At 39.2% G+C, this 22,203-nt stretch overlaps 1 protein-coding gene across 6 annotated transcripts in view; it reads right to left on the bottom strand.

Annotated features, from left to right (window-relative positions):
- The window catches only part of Kcnt2 (potassium sodium-activated channel subfamily T member 2), a 274,397-nt gene that overhangs the window by 149,966 nt on the left and 102,228 nt on the right, over positions 1–22,203 (bottom strand). For all 6 annotated transcript variants that reach the window (XM_048357403.1, XM_048357404.1, XM_048357406.1 and 3 more), the window contains 4 exons: positions 19,888–19,947; positions 11,087–11,161; positions 9,929–10,012; positions 6,758–6,852 (listed from right to left, as the gene is read on the bottom strand). In XM_048357403.1, the coding sequence (XP_048213360.1) occupies positions 6,758–6,852; positions 9,929–10,012; positions 11,087–11,161; positions 19,888–19,947 (314 nt within the window). The remainder of the gene's footprint in view (positions 1–6,757; positions 6,853–9,928; positions 10,013–11,086; positions 11,162–19,887; positions 19,948–22,203) is intronic.

The following is a 22,203-nucleotide window of genomic DNA, read 5'->3' as shown; positions in this document are numbered from 1 at the left end:
CTCTTACTCTTTAAAGATAGGGCTAAAATAACTAAAACAGGAGTTGGAGGCCTGGCTGAAGTGGTAGAGGGCCAGCCAATGAGTGAAAACATCACATACCAAGGTTGAGCACTAACCTTGAGGCAAAATAAAAAAAGAAAAAGAAATCAAAAAGGTAAAGTAAAAACCAAACCAACAAAACAAAGCCCATACCAACAACAATAACAAAAGATGCGTAGGGAGAAATACAAGGATAAATGAACAGAAATAATTTTACTAAATTGGGATCATGTGCATGTATTCATTTATCAAATTAATGTTCCCATTGATATTACATAATTTCATCACATTAATGTGTTATTTTTTACCAAAATTAAAAAGTAAGAATTTAAATCTTGCTGAAATTTTGACACATTTACTTATTCACACAAAAGTCATAATAGTGCATAATATATTCTGATGTAGCTTGTCAAAGCTATTTTGAAAAATGAAGACATTGCCTTCTTAATGTCTTTTATTCATTATGATTCCACTTGAAACAGCAGGTTAAAAACTTACAGTAACAGAAACGGTAAGACTGTCCTTGTTCTCATTTTCTTATCTCTTATTTTTACATACTTAGATGAAGTACTTCTCAGCCACCGTACAAGTTTTCAGCAGCAGTGGTTCTACACTGAACTTTGAACCCAAAAGTAAATTTTGCATCTGACGGCACCTTAGACGAATTATTTAACCTTATTTAACCTATTCCTCTACCTCTATAGAACTATTCAGGTTTTTTTTAAATTAGTAGTTGTACAAAGAAGTTCCAATTCCATATGAATACAGTAATGCCAAGGATATCTTGATCAGTGCCAAGAATACCCAGAGGCGTCTACATGTTGGTATGACCCCCTTGACTAGAGACCACAGGAAGTTGCGGGCTCTCCATTTGTGTCTTGTGATCACTTCACATTTCACTCCTTTACCACGGGTGGTAGCTGGAGACCTGCTGCTCTGGATGTCAGCTGTCATTTATGAAGGACATGCCCCCCAAAGTCCTTGTGGGCACTTGGTCCCTGGGCCATGTGGTCCTAGTGCATGGTGAAATTTCTGAGATGCCTATAGGAGAAAGTTATCTCAGTGGGATGTGCTCTGAGGGTGGATCTTGATAGCCTGCAACCTTATTATCTCTCTCCATAGTCCTCTGGCTGCTAAGGTGAGCTTATTTCTTCTTCAACACCCTCGGGCCATGTTCTCTGTTGCCCAAAGCAACAGGGCTGGGAGCCACTGAACCTAAAGCTCCTGACACAGTGACACCCAATAATCTTTCCCTTCCATTGATGTCATCTCTGATGTTTTCTCCAGGGACAGAGCTGACTAACTAGCAATCTTGATCATAAAGAATAAATATCATGACTGTCTCTACCGGGATAAGCCTTCTGTGTACTTACATAGATAAAACAGTGTCAGAATGGAATTTCCCCGATAGTCAAGCAATATGTTACTGTTGACTGTGTAACTGTCTCTTGTAACATACAAGTTTTCCTTTTTATTAAATCTTTCATCATATTATTTTTAATCACATCCTTTATAATACATAACTAGAATGTTGTCTAAGTTCCTGTATGTCCAAAACTACATAAATATCACCAAAAATAAAATGATGGATTGGTCTAATAGAATTTTAGATGCTAAAATTTTCTTAGAAACTTGTGGACAATTGCTACCTCACGGAAGAGTACAGTGCCGACATTAGAGTTATTCTTACTCTTTTCTAAGTGAAGCCTTTCTCCAAAATGTTAACATAGTTCCCAGAAGACCGGACGATCTTTAAAAAACTCCTTACTTACTTAGCATACTGATATCTTCATCTATAAAATTAGATAATAATGGAACTTAACAAGTGATTGAAGATTAAATTAGTAACCATACACAAAGTGCTCAGAAAAGTATCTGACACAATAAAAACTTGAAATGCTATTATTCTCATGTGAATGTCTGAAAATGGTGATGGATTGTCATTACAAAAGTATCTTGTTTGAGGCAGAATATAGTTTCAAAAACATGTTCCTAAGAGTTTTATGTTGCCAGTGCAGATTTACAAATTAGTATGGCTGTATATGACAAATGATACCCTCTCCTTTTTCCTTCTTCAACTTGTCTCCATTAGATAATTACTTACCCAAAATCTGTCTTGCTAAATTTATAAATATTTGTTGAGACAAATGGCTTTCTATTTGTTTTAGTATAATAAAACCTGGTGGTTATTAGCCCATTGCCTGCTCACCAGACAAATGAAATTCAATCAAGTGGGATATAAATAAAAGAAGTTTGAAAATTAAAATAAAAACCCAATGGAATGTAATGGCAATGACAATGAACTATACTGGAACAGATTGGAATAGGTATAGACTTTATCTTCTCACTCTCCACCTTCTTCCTTAAGGATAGAAATATATTGATTCTATCCTAAGAATAACAGAACCAAAAGATTTGTTCAAAAACCTAAATACACAGAATTCAAATAAGTGCATAGGAAAATTACAAATACGATCAAGTTATGCATGTAATAGTATTTAACTAGATCATACCCAAGTGGACTTCTTTTCTCCTGAGAGAAGACTGAGAAAATGAATTTAGTTTTTAGCATTAAAGAAAAACAGACAGTATCAATTTCTAGAGTTCTTTTTACCCATGGAATAACATGGAAATTTATAAATACACATAATAATGCCAACAAATGGTTAAAGTGTGAAACAAATCAGTGGCAAAACAAGTCTAAGGGTGTAAAATTAGAAACACCAAATGCATCATCAATGAGGGCACTTGTTATTGGTTAGAATATGTTGATAATTAAGCTAAAATCAGGCAGCTAATCCCCGGATGTCGCTGCTTCCTTTGCTTTGTTTCAGAGGTGCAGGATGAATCACAATTCCCAGCTGTCTTGGACGTGAGCGTTATTGATCAGGAGGGCGGGCAGAGCCAATGTGTGGACAGATTGGTCCAATTTCATGACAATGACAGGAAAAACAATTCTGAGCACATTCCTCTGACGGGAGGGCGTGCGTCGCTTCATTTTTATTTCAGCTTGGCAGTGAGCTTGTGTGCCACACGGACGGATGCTTAATGATAGCCCTCCACGAGGCCGGCCGTGGGGAAGACAAGAGGCCCGCTCAAACTCCATGGCAGCTTTCTAGTGGTCACACAGCGAGTCCCTTCCAAATATTAGCTTCTGGATTTTCAAGCGCCAGGTATAAACTCTTTTATTGTAATAATAATTATTAACTATTGTGCTGGGAGTAGGGTTTGAACGCAGGGCCTTGTGCTCTTGTTTGGCTTTTTCTGCTCAAGGTGGGTGCTCTACCACTTGAGCCACCCCTCCACCTCCAGCTTTCTGCAGCATAACTGACAAGAAGAGTCTCACCGACGTTCCTGCCCCACCAAGCTTCGAACTGCGATCCTCAGGTCTCAAACTCCTAAGGTGCTAAGGTTACAGTTGTAAGCTAACGCCTATTACTACAAGTTCTCCCTGAGAGTTTTGCTCTGTGATATTGTGACATAGTGGAACAACAATCACTTATAGGAGAAATAGGCACACACAAACATAAATGCATGTGTGTGTGTGGTGTTGTGTATACATGCACATATATACACATTACACAGTTTTATGAATCAAGTAAGAAAAATATCAATTTCTGCTTCTATGTGACTCGATATTCAAAAAAGGGGTTCAAATTGATGGAACACTTGTTTATAGTTTATTCCTACATAGTCCCAAACTTGGCTTTTCCTTTTCTCATGACAGAGCAGTTCTTTCCCTCACTGCATTCAATCCCCTCTCCCTCACTTACTGCACAGAGTTTTCACACATCATTTATTCAGCTAATATAAAGAAACTGTTCTAACTGGAATGCCATGGGCAAATTGACATGCCTTGCTCACATCATCATAAATATTAAATGTGCGTACACCCTCACACAGAGTGTGAACAAACGAGGATATGCTTAGGAGAAGATAATATAGGCACCGTAGCTATGTGCCTCAATATATGGAAGTGAACTCCAGGAAACAGAAACAAGAGGCTTTCCTCTTCCTTTGTGGCAGTTTTTGTTTTCATTTTCTCTTGTTTGTTTATCCATCTTTGGGAGGGCAAAGGGGGGGGCACAAACATGGAGGGACAAAGGGTGAATTAATGCAGCAGTGGTACTCACTAGACACGGGGTTGAAAATGAACTCTACAACTTGTGGGAGGGGACAGGAAGGGAAAACTGGGAGAGACTGAGGGGAGGGGTGACACCTGACGTATGTAACTGTAACCCCGCCTTACAATAACAATAACTAAATTTTAAAAATGTGCCAAAATTTGTGACACCATTTTCTACTTAATGGAGACAACCCCCCCCCAAAATATTAGAAATACATAAAACAAATTTGAAGATATTACAATAGAGAAAATGTGTTACCATATTTTCTGTCAAATACAGCTTTGGGCATTAGATGGATTATTTATGCTTTGCTATTTTAGAGTAAATGCAGTGTGTAAGTATACGTAATTTCATCTTTACTTTAAAACTAGCTTGTGGGTTAATTAATATTATCCCCAGTTCATGATATGGTGAAAACTTGTATGATTAAGCTGTGCCAGAGACATTCATTGGTCTGCATGGCCAGAGTTTTCATTTTCTGAGATAAATAATGTTCTACATTTTTCAGACTTTCCCTCAGCTCTGCTAATAAATGGAGATAAATTCTACACTAAATTATGAATACAAACTCAGTTATCACCTTTCCTTCTTAAGACAGGAGCTGGGATATAGTGGCAGGAAGACTATAAGACAGTAACCATGTTTTGCTAGTGCAGAGAAGAGACACAAGCACTGCCAGTCTCCAGCAGGACTGACCTGAGGTCGTGCAGGCCTGGACAGACAGCTAAGTCGTGTTTTGTCCTGTGTACCATGTGCGGGGTAACTCTTTACTAACACAGCCTGAACCACATAGTTTGACCGGTATTACACGCTTATCTTTCTTGGTAGATCCTAACATGATGCTTCCCATAATCCATGGAGATATTGCCAGAGAATACACAAATTCAAGTCTCAAGTTTCTCCATTCCGGATGCTATGATTTTCAGAACATATAAACATGCCTGTGATCAAAAACAATAATATTTTACTTGGCTAGGTTCCCCTTTGCCTCATTTGGGCTACTTTAAAGCCAAGGCCACGAGTCGGCGACTGCTAGAGCATGTGGTAGCAGCAGACAGAACGAGCAAGAGCTGTCAACCAGTCACAAAGGCAGCAACTGCCTTGGCAAAGCCACCAAAAGCTGAGCATGTTAACTTAACCGTTAATAAATAATGTGATGGAAATTTTCCCCAGTACAAACTCTCTCTCTCTCTCTCTCTCTCTCTCTCTCTCTCTCTCTCTCTCTCTCTCTCTGCCCGTGGCCTTCCGTGGCGCACAAATGCAGCAATGTTTGTGTAGTTCCTCCATGTCTAGCTACCCCTGACACAGGAGTGCTGGTCAGAAGGCAGAAGTAAATGAAAAACATAAATAGATAAAGAGATACTGTGGTTACCATTCATCCAGAACATACAAAATGTCATGAGGCAAAAAAAATCACATTGTTTTCATTTTGATATTAATATTTCAATTGCACTTTATCTTTCCTGGTGGTGTTGCCGATGAAACACAGGGTCTCACACATGCAGTGCAAACCCATTGCCACTGAGCTCTGCACCCCCCCACACAGTTATTTTCTTGCTACGTTTATTTAATTTTGAAGGATTTGTAGCCTGCCACCAGTGGCTGATACCTATAATCCTAACTACGCAGGAGGCTGAGATCTGAAGATCACAGTTCAAAGCCAGTGTGTGCAGGAAAGTACATGAGACTCTTATCTCCAATTAACCAGTAAAAAGCCTTAAGTGAAGCCATGGTTTAAGTAGTAGAGCACCAACCCTGAATGAACAAGTTAAGGAACGGAGAGTGCCCAGGCCCCAAGTTCAAGCCCAGTACTGGCACACAAAGAAAACAATGTAATTAGACAAGGTATTCCATATCATAAAGTGCTCAGCCATTTATCAGTGTATTGCTCTGGGGTAGGAAGGACATCACCACCATGCATCTCCAGGCTCTTTTGTTGTATGAGTGTGCTGGTCCTGGGGCCTGAACTCAGGACCTGGACAGGCACAGCTGTCCCTGAGCTTTTGTGCTCAGGTCTCGCTCCCTACCACTTGTAGTTAGGCTTACAGGAGTGAGCAACCAGTGCCCAGCTACTTTATTTTTGATTTTCATGGTTGATCTCGCACCAGGATCCTGCCTTGTGTGTGATACACCACAATGGTCCATGTGTGGCTTTGGGGACGGGAAGCAAGTTGGCTGTGAGCAAGGAGAGGGAGCCAGGGGTCAGGAAGCGAGGGGCAGGGGGAGAAGGGGCAGAGCCTGGCAGAGGAGCAGCCTGCTCTCTCCATGGGGCCTCTGCCTCCGGAGCTCCCCTGCAGGCCAGCATGGCAGACGCGGGGCAGACAGTAGCGGGTCTTGTGGTTTGGCTGTTGGCTACACTTGGGAAATGTCAGCATCACAGTCGATCTCAATACCCACAGACCCAGGTGGTTGTAGTTGTCTGTCAGATACAAGAAGGACTTCACTTACGAGGAGAGTCCATTATGTTTTTATGCGTATTGATTTGTCTATTTCAACCAACCATGAATAATAATGGGTTGTAACACGCTGTCCTTTAAGAACTGTAATGAAGCAAATAATAATAATAAAACTGTTGATTGCCAGGAACTTACCAGGTGAAGATGAGGCAGAGTAATGTAGATATCAAAATCAAAACTTGGTTGAACATAGCAGACTGAGTACGCTGGATGGCTCTGTGTAGATCATTCTAGAAGAACCGCAAGAATGTGTGTGTTATCATATTGGTAAAGGCTAAATATATGCAATCGTCGGTTGCAACTTCAATCTTTATCTGTATGTTCAATATCGATATTTTAACTGAATTGGCCAGTATGTCGTGTTTGCTCAGACCCATATATAAGTTAATATAACGTCCCTAGTATAAAGCTGAGCATGGAAAGACCACCAAAGCACGAAATCTCAGCTTCCTTCCCTTTCACACTTCTGAAGACTTGTTGAATCTACACCCCCCGTGCCCCCCTCCCCCCAAGCCTGGAGCTGGGCCAAGGGGGTAGGTGTAGAATCCCAGGATCCAGGAAGGTGAGGCTGGAGGGTGGTGAGGCTTGAGTTCAGCTGGGCTACGTAACATGACTCCACAACACAACAAAAACAAAAATCTCTCCTGTAGTGACAGTGATTCTCGTGTAAAGTCTAATTCTGAAAGATCAAATAATGGATATTCAATGAAGGTGTGAGTCATAGTTAAGTGAAACTACAGTCAAAACCCGTTGTCCAAAACAAAATAACGGAAGTTAGAACACGTGGCTTATCATCAAAAAGACAATGTCCAAGAATAAAATTTTGTTATTTGCTTCATGATTTTTAAAATCATGAAATCATTTTTCTACCCAGGCTGGCTTTGAATTCTCATCCTTAGCTCTCAGCCCTTTGAGTAGCCAATAGTATAGGCATGAGTCACTGATATCCAACGTGATTTAATATTAATATCCAAAGAAATGTAAATTCAAGACATACTTGTTACCTTTCCAACTAACAGTTAAGTTACAATTATTATTATTATTAATTATTATTATTCAGTGTTGCTTAAGGTGTAAAAAGTGAGCACCCACAGACAGTACTACTTAGATAACTACAAATTTTAGGAAGGTAATTTGATACTATATATCAAAACCCAGCATATACCCTTTCAAATTCATGCATGCATTGGTTCAGTAAGCATTTGGCCAATAATGGAACTTCAAAAATGTAAGCACATAAAAATCACACAAAATGGGCAATAATGTTTATTTATGATCATCTTTATCATATATTATATTTGTTATATGACATAATGAACGATTATCCATATTAAAGTGAATAAAATATACAATATAAAACTGATTAAATAGATTAGTATTTAATTATAGATTTAATCATATCCATTAAAAAGGTTTTTTTCTACTTAAAGAGTTACATTCATCTCATTTGTTTAGAATGTACTTTTAACAGCCTTAAAATCAATGCAATATGAGAAAGCGTAAGTTCAATAATGGAAAATATCTCAAAGAGACATCATTTTATTTTCCCTTACCACAGAGATAAACAGAAGTTCTATGGAAACAAAGAATTACAGTGATTGACTAGAATTCCATTGCTCACCCTTTAGTTTATTACAGAAGAGGTGCTAATGAGCAAAGAAACAAATAAACGTTTAGAATCCAATGATGAAGAGAAAAACATTGAAATATAAGGGGAAGGAATCCTAAGCTAACATTGCAAAACATTCCTTTTCCTCTCCATGACTAACGAATGGTTCTGTCTTGGTTATTTTTTCCAACAACTAATTTCATAGTAATTAACAGGGATTTATTTTTTCCTGATGTATTTTTTCATTAGCAATTTGGCAATCTATATTTAGTCAACTGAAATCACTTTGGGGACAATTAAGACTGTATAGTGTTTCAGCCATGAGAAACCAGTGTCATTTGGTATTAAGAAATGCTCACCAAGGTAAGAAAAGGAAAAAGTTATTCAAATATTCTTTGGAGCCAAAACTTTGGTCACAATGTCTATTTAAATACAAGCTAAATGAAAAATAAGTTGTCTCCAAAAAAATCTGATTTACAGTGAAGTACAATTAATAATGTTGAGCCCTTTGTGGATTTCTGCCAGTTATAAGATTGTATACACTCATGTTGCACATGTGTATGTATGTGTGTGCATGCACAAGCAAACCTGCAGTATAGATGCCTGCATTTTCTCTTGCAGATGAAGATATTGATAGAAAACTTAAGCAATTTGCCTATTAGAGGGTGTGGTACATATTAAAAAAAAAAAAGCAACTCCCTACCTATAGAAGGAATGAATGAACGAATGAATGAAAACCATCTGTTGAATGAATGAGCAAACAGAAAGTGTCCCTTAGCTTGCATGCAGGTCTTGACTGGGGCCTCTGTAAACACGTTTCGGTCCTAGATACGTGAAAAGCCTTTCAAACAAGGTCCAGCTTGAGCAAATGCATTGTCTTGCATCTCTTCTTCTGTTGGTTTTCTACTCTCATTTCTAACAGCCCACACACAACGGAAATCAACCAAGTCTGACAGGATGATATTAAAGGAGACAATTTCATATCTCACAGAGGGCCCCATAAATTGTGTGGATCATGAAACTGCTCAAAATTAAAAGCAGTTTCACAAGTCACTTCCCTGAGTCCTTAAAAGCAGGGTTCCCCTTCCCGAGAACAGATTTCCTGGAAAAGGGAGGAGATTTTCCCAGTAAAACCAGGTCCAAATAACAGTTAGATATTGTCTTATGACATGTAGAAAAGCTAAAACACTCTCATTGACCAGGCATAGGGCCCTGCGAGGGAAGTCTTGTGTCTCCATAGACATTTCACACATTTTCACACTGGTTTCACTATTCTACAGGGATCACTTCTGTCACTTAACATATATATACATATATGTTTAAAATACTGTTGTATGCATTTTGTTCTGTGTATAGACGCATTAGACACATAAGTATATATTATTTACATATTATATTCACATACAATATATAGACAGAATATATGTAAACAACAGTATTTGAATGTTGTACAAATATTAATAAATACAAATTATATGTGTTATCTTAATAAATATAAATATATGTAATTTCTATTTTATGTATTCTATTTCATATGTAGTTTCTATTTTATGGGAGAGGGTAGACTGGTAAACAAAAGAAACAGCTAATTCTGTTTATGCCTAGAAAATCGGTAAGAGAAGTGCAAAGAGTTTAAAAATATTTTTTCATGTTTTGTACTAAGAGGGAAACATTTGACCTTCACTTTTATTACTTACAATCATATTTTCCAAGGCATGTTTTGCAAGCCAACAATTTAGAAATACTGGAACAAATAGATTCCTTAAGGAAGGCCAGAATATCTGAAAAACAAATCAAAGCTAAACTTTTATCTCAAAGAAAAACATTATAGCCAGCAGGCTAAAGAGTTAATTTAATCAGATTAAAAGTTAAGACAATGAAATGATTTAATGGCAAAATCTTTAAACACATTTTGTTAAATTAGTGCAGAAATAAAGAAAATAATGAGCTCTCATTAGGTGTCAGATATAACTATGCTAACTCTATTATTAGGCCTTTTAGTGTAATGCTTTATAATAGGCAGTGGCCCTGTCTTCCTTTTTACTTGAGATAAGCAGGAAAGATGAGAGAAGGCTGTCTTTCATAACATTTCTACTTCCTGTCTTCTCAGTCGAGATCTTCAAGTGACACCAAGAAACCCTATTCCATTGCAACGATTCTGACTTTGTTGTCACCTCCTGTATATGAGTTGTTCAAATAAACTATCCGAAGTAACAATTTCAGAATACATTGGTTTATTGGCTAGTTTTCCAACCAAAATCCAAATAAAGTGTTAGAAAATACATTTCCAACAGACATTACTCTATTAAATTGAGGTTAAAACCTAATTTTGCAAATGGGAAAGTACAAAGTTGCATTTTAACGGCACCCCAGTTAAACAGGACTAGCATGAAAGCGGTAGTAGACAGGACACTGGTGTGTGGCTCACAGAAAGTTGCTTACGAACAGGAGAAATGCAGTTAGTATATCCTGTGGTTAAACCAGAGATGAATGTATTTTTGCTATGAGAAATGTTTATAGATAGATCATCATAATTGTGTCCACTTTTTAATATTTCCACAACATAAACAAGAAGCAAAGTAAGCAATTTCAAGTCTACTGTTCAATGGCATCTCCGGAACAATACTTCATTTTGTAATGGAACTAAATCTTGTTATATTTCATTGAATTACACAGTTCACTTATCCAACAGCATTGGTTCTTCTTTAGTTCTATGATTGTAACCAAAGTATCAATCCACTTACCTTTGTTACAAAATTATTTACAAGTAGAATTCCAAAAATCAAAAAATTTAAAAATTCAAACAATTTAATATATTAACATCTTTTCTTGTTTCTGAAGATATTAGAACTTACTGAGATAATGAAAGGAACCGCGTTGATTATCTCCAAGATAAATGGAATTCGTAAAATCTGTTCCCAGATATTTCCCTAAGCAAGAAAGAAGGAATAAAAATGAAAGTTAATTATGCCGAGTCCTGTTAAAAAGGAGGAAAGAACGGACTTAGAACTTCTGTCATAATAAGAAAGTCTGTAAGAAGAGAAAACTGGGTTGCAGTCTGATAACTGGGGTAGTGGTGACCTGGAGATTGTTTTAGGTGCCACTATGATCTCTCACTTTTGTAGTAAGTTCAAAAAGTAAAAGAAATTTTTGACAGTAATCCATATGAAGTCAGAATCTTACACCATGGTGATCAACCAGGCATCATTGGCTCAGTTCTGTAATCCTAGCTACTCAAGAAGCTAAGATCTGAGAATCATGGTTCAAAGCCAGTCTGGGCAGGAATGAGCAGTCTATGCAATTTATCTCCAATTAACCAGCAAAAGGTTGGAAGCAGAGCTGTGTCTCAAGCGGTGAGCAGTAGCTTTGAATGCAGGCATTCAAGCCCTGGTATCCTCTTAACCTCCACAATATAAACCTATAGAATCCATTGCAAAGTGACTCCATCTTTTATACTACAAGACCTGTATGAAATGTATTCTGAACAGTTTTTCAGCCACAGAGCTTGTTAAAACTCACTGGTATTGTTTTAACCTAATTCAATCTTAAAGGAAGAGCATTTTCAAGCATCGACTCATAATCTCTCACCTCACAGGGAGCAGCATTCCTCAGAGCCCAGTACAAAAGGAATGCATGGAGCTTCTTAAGACTAACCCCCTTTTTTTATTTTCCAGCTGATATCAGAATACTAGACCACCCTCTTCATGGTTCCTTGCCGTGAATCTGCATGAAAGGACACAACTCCCGCCCAGAAAGTGAACCCTGGTATACGTGGATCGCCACTGAAACTCCCTCTACTGGTTTCTGCCATGGTTTAGGGGCAATCTGTGCACTGGAAGCTAGATGCTCTGGGAGGCACTGTTGACAAGCCTTGGGACCTTTAGATCCCGGGGCGAGAGAGAGGTAATTAGGTCATGAAACACCTTGGAAAGGGATAGCCATAGTTCATGGGGGACTTCAGTCCACTTGGGCAAAGGCAGGTTTTCATAACAAGAGCAAGCCTGGCTCCTGATTATCTGTGCCATTAGTGTCATTACTTTCTAGGCCCTCACACAGCCCCGTCTCTGGGCACCCTCCCACTGTGATATCAGCCGCCAAGTGGACCTCAACGAAGCCCAATAATACTCCAACTTGGATTTTCAGGCTCCAGCCCTGTGAGACACAAATAAATAGACCTGTTTGGCTTCATGAAGTACATAGCCTCAGGTATCTTGTTCTAGCAACAGAAAACAGACTAATGTAGTTCCTAACACCAAGCTACTCAGAATTTCCTACTGCAGATTGTTTTTTTCTAAGAAATCTATATGTTGGAAAAGCACTTGGAAATCTGGCTTCCTGGTCGTTTCCAGTTACCATACAACACTTGGGGTCCCAATGCTTTACAACATTTGAGTCATATAAAATATATCCAGGGCTGGGGATATAGCCTAGTGTCAAGAGTGCCTGCCTCGGATACACGAGGCCCTCGGTTCGATTCCCCAGCACCACATATACAGAAAACGGCCAGAAGCGGCGCTGTGGCTCAAGTGGCAGAGTGCTAGCCTTGAGCGGGAAGAAGCCAGGGACAGTGCTCAAGCCCTAAGTCCAAGGCCCACGACTGGCCAAAAAACAAAACAAAACAAAAAAAAATATATCCAAATCACCAAATGAGTTCTAGTTAAGCTACTTCCTAGGAGCTGAAGTATTCCTGGGTTTTGTGGCATCGCTCAGTACCCTCCAGGCTCTATGCTAACTCCTACAGGAGGGAGCAGGAAGAACAGCTCTACCCAGAAGTGGCCCAGGTGCTACAAAGCTCCTCCCCTTACCTCAGGCCAAGTGAGAAAACACTTGTGACCAAGTGACCAAGAGAGATTCCCACAGACCACACAGCCTAATGCCTCAATCATAAGAAATGCTGGTGAAAGCAAAGAGAAACAAACTGCTGAGGATAAGAGCAAGTGCCAACTGCTCCCATTTCAATAGGAATCAGATATAGATCCTAAGGAACTATGCTCAGTTTTTTAAATGGCTTCCTCTATGCTGAAGTGCGTGTGAAGGGGGTTCTGACAGGTCGTGGGGCTCCAAAGCACTGAGTCTATGTCACAGCTGAAAGCTGAGCACCACAGTTCAAAGCAGTTCTGGGGGGAAAAAAAAAGTCCATGAGACTCGTATCTCAAATTATCCAGCAAAAAGCCAGAAATGGGATGTGGATAAGTGATGGAATGCCAGCTTTGAGTGGAATAAGCTAAGGGAGAGTGCCTAAACCCTGAGTTCAAGCCCCAGAACTGACATCAAAGAGAAAAAAGAATGAAGGAAGGAAAAAAGGAAGGGGGGAATGGGAGAAGGAAGAAGGGAAGGAAGGAAGGAAGGAAGGAAGGAAGGAAGGAAGGAAGGAAGGAAGGAAGGGAGAGAGGAGAGGAGTTAAAAAGGAAAGAGGAAAAAAGAAAAGATAAGAAACCTCTTCCAGAGAGTGGGGAGGGGGGGGGGAAAAAGTGTGCCACTCATTTCCAAATTCACTTTGAATAGTCAGGTCAGCCTTCCAGTGCCCAGTTGAGATTCTTGTGAGTTTCCTGAGACTTGATTTAGCCTTCCTCATACATTGCTACGTAAGGTCTTACCCCACACTGGGCTTTTTGGATTCTTGTCCCTTTCACATCACCCAATTTGCACTTATATACTTAACACATTGAACTAGATTTTAAACTCTAAACATGCTGAAGCAGATTTTAAACTCTAGGGGGAGAGAGGCAGAACCTGCACAGTGCAGGGCAGAATTTTCCAATCCTAGCACTCATTCAATAGTCTGATGCTTCTAAATCAACACTATTACTAAACTCACTGATCCAATGCGGGGTGTGTGTGTGTGTGTGTGTGTGTGTGTGTGTGTGTGTGTGTGTGTGTGTGTGTGTGTTGTGGCCAGTGAATGAACTTTCCATTGAGGACCAATTTACATGGTCAAAAATTGTAGAGGAGAACAATATGTTTCCTGCTAAAAATAAATGCCTGCATTTCCAATTATATCCATTAGGTTTAATTCTAAGATCCCAGGTTGTCCTCTGAGCAGAGTGATGCATTGTAAATTATCTTGAATGAAAAACGAATACGGAAGGGATGTGAGTTCCATTGACATCAGGAAACCCCAGCTGACCTGCGACTCCGCACCCACTGAGCAAAGGCCCTTACAGTGACGAGAGAGGGAGCAAGAGAAGCAGGGAAGCAAATCCGCTAAACGCTCATCTCACTTCATTTTATTATCCTGCTGGAGATAACAGGAATTACTCTTTCTTCTTGCAAAATATAGCTTCTTGAAAATAAAATTTAAATTAGCATCTGAATCTTTTTTAAGCCAGCAGTGCCATGCTCTCTTTTAGGACTCAGTAAAAAAGAAATGTCTCAATCCAACCATTTTCCAGTTAGCATGGACATATCATTTCTTAGTGAATATGTAGCAAAATATGGGATTTTTCTAAAAATCTGGCTTACTTTTATCATCCAAGAATAGAAATCTGGTGCTAAAAATAATTTGAGAAGGCACTTTAATGAAACATTCCATGAATTCTAGTAGTTTGGTTGTTGTAAGGCCAGATTGAACCAACGGATTTCTCATACTTTTCCTCCCTTTATTTCTTTGTTCTCTTAAGGCAGAGACTCACGCTGTGTTTCTCAGAACAACCTCAAATTTGCTGGAATTTGTGGGAATTCTTCCGCCTACATTTTCTGAGTGCTAAGGTGCAGGTGTACATCCTCACATACAGATACACAGTGTACCCTTGCAGGATTCGAATGCCAATGTTTAACATGGAATAGCAAAGGCTGAGCTTCTTTAACGGAATTGAAAATAGTGAAGCACCCCAATCTCCACCTTTATATTAATAAATGGACCTTTCCAGCGCCTAGCAGACAGAACTAGTCTTATTAGAGTATGCATGCATGAGACGCTAACTAAATTCTTTGTGCCTTTCTAGAAAAAAAAAAACCCTTCATAGATGGGAGTGCATTTTTTTTAGAACTATAACTTTTCATAAAACGATTGTAAGAAAAAACAACTGTAAACTTAACAAAAGCTTCTAGGTAGGCTAAATTTTGTTTTGCAAAAGTTTGAGGGCTGCGCAAGAGTTTGCTTTTGTTTCTCTTGGACTTAATGAACATGTGTGTATAAATAGAGTTCTATTTTGAAAGCAGTTAATAAAGAATTAGAGGGTGGGCTGGGGATATGGCCTAGTGGCAAGAGTGCTTGCCTCATATACATGAGGCCCTGGGTTCAATTCCCCAGCACCACATATACAGAAAATGGCCAGAAGTGGCGCTGTGGCTCAAGTGGCAGAGTGCTAGCCTTGAGCAAAAAGAAGCCAGGGACAGTGCTCAGGCCCTGAGTCCAAGCCCCAGGACTGGCCAAAAAAAAAAAAAAAGAATTAGAGGGTATTTATAGGGATCCAGTTAAAACTTTACTGGTTGGAATTACTGTGTTCACTTTGTCACACAGCGACAAGCATGAATGGAGAAAGCAGGAAGTGGAGAAGGGCACCTGGGTAGGACAGCTGATAAAATCAGTTGATACAGTGTAGTCTATTTCCTTGTCTGCTAGCTTAAAAATGCACTGCCTGTGTTACTGATTTTGCTCTCAGTCTCCATGGCTGATTAACCTGATTTAATTGTTAAAGATTAGGTCATTGCTGAGTTTAGAATGCCTAATTCAAAAAAAAAAATTCCTAATTCCAAGGAGGAGAGAGAGGGTGCTTGCAAAATACTGTATTTGTTCATATGAAGACAACTCAGTACATGCAATACTTATGCATCTACACATAGGCAAAATGTAAATAAGTACGAATTGGATTATGTAGATATGTAGTATTCAAATAAATATAATAAAAAATACATGCTGACTTGCTAGTCACAATGATATTTCAGGAATCTAAATATCAAACAACAGTATTAGGAAGGTATGCAATCACTGATGAAGAAATATCCATTTCTGCATTCACGCCTCTGAGTTTTCTTGAAAACCCAGTTTGAAGAGAAGAGGAAATTTCTGGTTTTTATTACTCGTCCACAAATAATTCCCAATTATTTATTATCTGATTCCCAAAGAAGTTTCCACAGCACTGTGGAGAGGTTAAAAGATTTCAAGGATTTCACAAATTTAGGGGAAGAAAAGAAGATAATTAATAGCATTTTACCCTTCTGTGGTCACAAAGGTCTTTTTTCCTCCTTTCTCTTTCCTCTGTAAATTACTGGACTTTCACAGTTGCTTCTCCCCCAGCTAAGCCATTAATGTTTATGAGGGTCAGGGTGGAAAGCTTATGTTTCATCCAACCCTGCATTCCAAGTCTGACAACGTTCTGCTCGCATTTTATAAATGAAAGGAAGTCATTAATTATAAATGCCATCATCCTATAATTGCAGTGGAAAATTATCTTGCATCTCTGTGTGTGTTTTTAAATGGCTCTTTAAAATTAGAACTAAAGAGTTCTTTCAGCAAAACACCAAAGTGATTTTCACATGACTGTGTAGCTAACATTTGAAGCAAACACATTCGCAAATGAAGAATATCTTGGCCTTGTTATGTTTCTGCAAATATGCTTATAGTACAAAGAAAGATACGATAGATATATCCATACAGCTCAGGTCTAATTAGTTAACTGGACTACTTTCTACGTATTACTCAACACACAACAAATATCTACATAAGAAGGAACTCCAGACATAATGACCAGGATATTTTTTTCCGATCGAAATTTTAATTTATTTATAAATACTGGTTTTGTTCTATGAAGGGCAAAAGCAATCCAGATTTTCCAATCAGGATGATGCTATGGAGCAAGTATTTTGACCAGGAGACATAAACCACTGCAAGACTGTCTCCCAGTCCATACAGCTGAGAATGACCTAGTTCCCATCTGGTAATACACGTATATGTGACAACCCTGAGGAGACTTTCCACTCCCCAAAGCTTCCAAACATTCCATGGACCACATGATGTGTTCTCAGTTCTCAAAAAGGAAAACTTCCCACAGCTAATCGTTGAGCTCAGCTTCCTTTTCCACTGTTTTCATTAACCTTCTGTCTTCTATTTTTCTCTTTCCCATTACTTTGGTTCAAAGATTGCAAACAAGTCTTAGGGAGTCATTTCTACTTTGTTCATTTTCTCTAGAAATCTACAGGTGCCCAACATCTCCATTCAACAAGGTTTTAATCTCAGTTTCTCTCCATTGACACTGGTCAGTTGGGGGTGAATAGCAAATGCTATGCTCATTTCTAAACTTTGCATATTTGTCATGGGTCACATGCTCTCTTAAAAGACATCTCTTCCTTAGGTATTTCTAGCACTTCATTCTTCTTGCAAAGATTTAATTATCCCTTCTATATTTCAAAACCGTTGTTGTTTTCTTTCTGTTAGTTCTTATTCATTAATCTAACCTTCCTTGAAATTAGTGTTCTTTTCTTTAGATGGCAACAACAGTAATGCACTTTCAAACTTCCATGCCTGAAAAATTAGCCCAGTGGCTCATAAGAGCCTGGAATCCTGGTTACTTAGGAGGCATAGACAGGAGGATCACAGTTGGGGGTGAACATGGACACAGAGGTAGCAAACGCTGTCTCAAAGAATATGCCAGCTTTCTAGTTCACATCTGTTAACCCTATCTCTGTAAGAGTCAGAGAGTGGAGAAAGATGGTCCAAGCTTAGTCTCAGGCAAAAGTGTGAGACCCTAACTGAAAGAAAACTAACTAAAGCTAACGAGGCCAGAGTCACAAAGGGGAAGTTCCCCCCAAATCCAATTCCTAATCTCATCACTACTGAGAATAAATATAAATAAGTAAGAATAAATAAAAGTAGATAAGATAAAATTATATACTTTATATATAGTGAGATAGAAACCACATGTATTTATATATAATTATATATTTATAAAATATAAGTAAATAAAAAGCAAGAGTGAGAAGTAGGAAAGAAATTGACATAGAAGAGTTCTTGTAAGATAGAAGCTTGAATATATATATATATATATGTTGGTATGAATGTATAAACTGTGAGGGGGAAAAAATAGTGGTTCTTAACCCCAGAGACAGTAGCTCTGTTTTCTCTGCTTGCTCTATTCTTCCAGAGCAATGAGCCCAAGTCTTCCCTTCTGCTGTGGAGATTCTGCTCTGCAAGAGGCACCTTTTTTGGTCAGCCCTTGGCCTTGCCCTCAGGGTCTAGGTCCTGTCCCTACCACTGGAGCCACAGGACCACTTCCAGCTTTTTTTTTGGGGGGGGGGGTGGGAGGAGCAGTTTATTGGAGATCAAAATCTCATGGGTTTTCCCGCCTGGGCTGGTTTCGAGCCATGATCCTCAGATCTCAGCGTCCTGAGTAGCGAGGATGACAGGTGTGAGCCATTGGTGCCGGCTGCTGGAGACTTTTATGACCCTTTCCATCTCTGTGGGAAGGAAGCTGACTCTCAATCTCTGCTTCAACATCCCTGCCCCTTGCCCTGGGCTATTTACTGATCCTGATGTTCTGCTGGTCCCCTGGAATCCGTCATCTCCAAGTCTAAGTCCATCATCCCAACTATCGGCTCAGCAATACGTGGGATTTGTTTGATTTTCTTTCTTTTTATAATTCTCTCTTAATTTTACTACCCTAACGGAAGTCATCCAAACTCAAATGACTTTAAAATGGCGTGAAATTCTCCCCCTGTACCTCCTAACCAATGAGCTCGTGTTGTCTTTAGCTTCTGCCTTCCTAAATGTCTACCACACCTGACCGTTCACTTCACCTGCCAGAACCTCACCGTTGGTTAACACTACACCCACTAAGCAAGGTGAGCTGTCATGTCTCTTTGACCTGAACTGCAAACAGGTTCAGGGTTTGTATTGTGAGAGCTGAGTTACCACATTAAAACAGTCGTGTTTTATAAAACATGAGAATAGAAGGATACAATAAAAGATTGCAAGCCAGGCACTGATGGCTCTTGCCTGGGATGCCAGCTACTCAGGATGCTGAGATGTGAGAGTCTCCATTTCTGTATATTTATTATCTGTCCAACTCAAATGCATTTTACACCTTCATATCTTTGCCAATTCTATCAAACCTGTAAGCCAGTCTTTCCCTCTTGTCTTTTACAGATCACTGTGACTTCAGGAGGGCCTGTCAGACTAAGTAGTTCCTTTCCATCCAAAGATACAACCTCTCTCCTTGAGTACCATGGCCTGTTTTATTTACACAGCACAGAAAGTCCCTCTTCCCTTCTGCTCTGCACTGGAAACTCATTGAGGACAGAGCCAGGCCAGGCGTCAAGCTCCCCATCCATAAAGAAGTCCAGTAAATACGTGGTAGGTGGTGTTAGCCGAAAATAAAAAGCTTCACCAGAAATTAGCATCATTTACTAAAATATTTCCTAACAGACACAGTTTTAATCTCTCTCAAAAATTTTACACTCATTATGAGCAGAGATAGCGGAATATAAAATGCAGACTATTCCCTCTGTTCGCCTTAACAGTAGCAAGCATGGAAGAGGAGGTAAACCCATCAGAATTAGTGAAGCGGCTCCAAGGTCGCCAGAGACAACCACACTCTATTGTGATGGCATTTAGCACCTGCTGGAGAGGCTCAGCACAATTACAGAGGCTTAAGAAGAGCCTGCCTGACTCCCAAGCAGGAGTCATAAGGAGAAGAAGACTGGGAAAACACAAGCTTACCTTATAACTGAGATAGCCAAGCAGAATTGTTTCAAACAGACTGATCAAGGCCACCGAGACCTACAAATGTACATTGTAACTCAGTTAGAAAAGGTGATAGAATTAAAATCCATAGTCAGAATTACTCTGTTTAATTTCCATAACTATACAGGCACGCATAGATACTTTGTGTGTATGTGAAACATCATATGTATGTATGTATGTTCGTGTGTGTTTACGATATTTACACAGACAACAGAGGTAGTGGATACATCTAAACCTCTATAAGGACATGGCCGGTTGTATATGCTAATCTCCTGTCTCCACTATTCCAGCTTAGTGTTTATCATCTCTAGCATCTGTCTGGATCTTCATTGGTATGGGAAGAACTTGTTCTTAGACGGTACGTGATGGTGCACTCGTCTGTAATCCCAGCTACTCAGAAGTAGATACTGGGAGGACCATGGTTCAAGATCAGTGCAGACAAAAAAAGATAGTGAGACCCTCAGCTCGGCAAATAAGACAGGTATTGTGGTGTGCCACTGTAATCCCAGCGACATGAACTACATAGACTGGAGCACTGAGGTCCAAGGACAGCTCTAGGCAGAAAGACAAGACGCTACCCCAAAAGTAAAATAAAGCAAAAAATGCAAAAAAGGTTCAATGTATGATTCAAGTGGTAGAGGGCCTTGTTTCCAATCCCACAACTACCATAAAAGAAAAAGGGATATATGTATGTATGTATATATACATATATATATATTTGTTTGTGTGTGTGTGTGTTCCTAACCTGTACAGTCACACGGAATTTCCCAAGTGCCTCTTCCCAGCAACACCACTACAAGACTCAGCATTTTCCTTCCGAGAAATACAGAAATACAGCACTGATGGCTCACAGCTATAAATCTCAGGAGGATGAGATCTAAGGATCACCTTTCATAGCAAGCAGGAAAGTCTGTGAGACTCTTATCTCCAATTAACCACCTAAAAGCCAGGAGTAGGGCTGTGGTTGAAGTGGTAGCACACAAGGCCTTGAGCAAAAATGCTCAGAGACAGAGGCCAGACCTTGATTTCAAGCTCCAGAACCAGCATTAAGTGTGTGTGTGTGTGTGTGTGTGTGTGTGTGTGTGCATGAGCCTCATACTGAATATATTTAACTCTATCATCCACTTCAAACAGAGGGAATTGTAAACATAGAACATCATCCTCAACACTTCGAAGTACTTTCAGGTTCATTTTAAAGGAATTTATAACCAATTCTCCCTTTACAGATGAGGAGCAAAACTGTCTTAAATATGCCTCTTCGTAGATTCCCTACCTTCAATGTCAAAAGAAAAAAAACCAAAACCACAACAGAATACAAGTAGCTAGAAAAAAGACCTGCAGAAATTATTCTGTGCTAAGCATCTTAATTAATGTAAGTGAAGACAAGAATAGACTCAAATAAGCAAACACAAAAGAGACTCAAATGACAAGCATTTGTTCATAGGTGGTTTTGTTTTTTGTTTGGTTGGTTTGGTTTGTCAGTTGTTGGCCTTGAACTCTGTGCCTGGGCGCTGTCCCTGAGCCTCTTTGTGCTCAAGGCTAGTGCTCTCCACTTGAGCCACAGCACCACTTCTGATTTTTGAGTGGTTATTTGGAGGTAAGAGTCTCATGGGGCCTTCTCTGCCTGGGCTGGCTTTGAACCATGATCCTCTATCTCAGCCTCCTGAGTAGCTAGGATGACAGGCGTGAGCCACCAGAGCCTGGCTTGTTCATAGGTTTTTAAGATCTGAATTTTTAAAAAGGCAGATAGTTTCTAGTTTTAAATGTTGTCTGGTACTGGAATTTAAAATTTGAATTTACATGAATATTAATACATGGGTCGGGGGAGACAAGAAGAAAAGAAATAACCAACCCTTTGGGGTTGGAGGCGTGGCTGAGTTACAGCAATAGCCAATGAGTCAAAGCACCAGGAACCAAGTTTATGTCCCCATATTGGAACAAAAAAATTGGGAGAAATAAAAATAGACAAATGCTTAGTGGTGTAAATAAAAGATGGCAAAATCACATTCAAGAGCCAGGCATGATTACAATAAGAAAGTTCAAGCTCCTTGATTTTCTCCACAAGCCACCAAATTAAAATCAGCCATGCTGGTTTCTAGAGGTGCACATTGCTAGATGATCCTTAAGATATTTTTAGCATGTTACTCTGAATTCCTTTAGAGAGGAGTATGCTTTTTAAAACAAGACTATTAAATAAAAGGAATTTGAATAGATTAAATTGTATTTAAGACAATAGATGAATATTCAAAAAAATTACTAATTCATTTTAGTTGAAAGAGAAACAGAAATCTA

The sequence above is a fragment of the Perognathus longimembris genome, chromosome 11 (genome assembly GCF_023159225.1).
Source record: "Perognathus longimembris pacificus isolate PPM17 chromosome 11, ASM2315922v1, whole genome shotgun sequence".
Classification (NCBI taxonomy): domain Eukaryota; kingdom Metazoa; phylum Chordata; class Mammalia; order Rodentia; family Heteromyidae; genus Perognathus; species Perognathus longimembris.
This window is presented reverse-complemented; position numbering and strand designations above follow the sequence as displayed.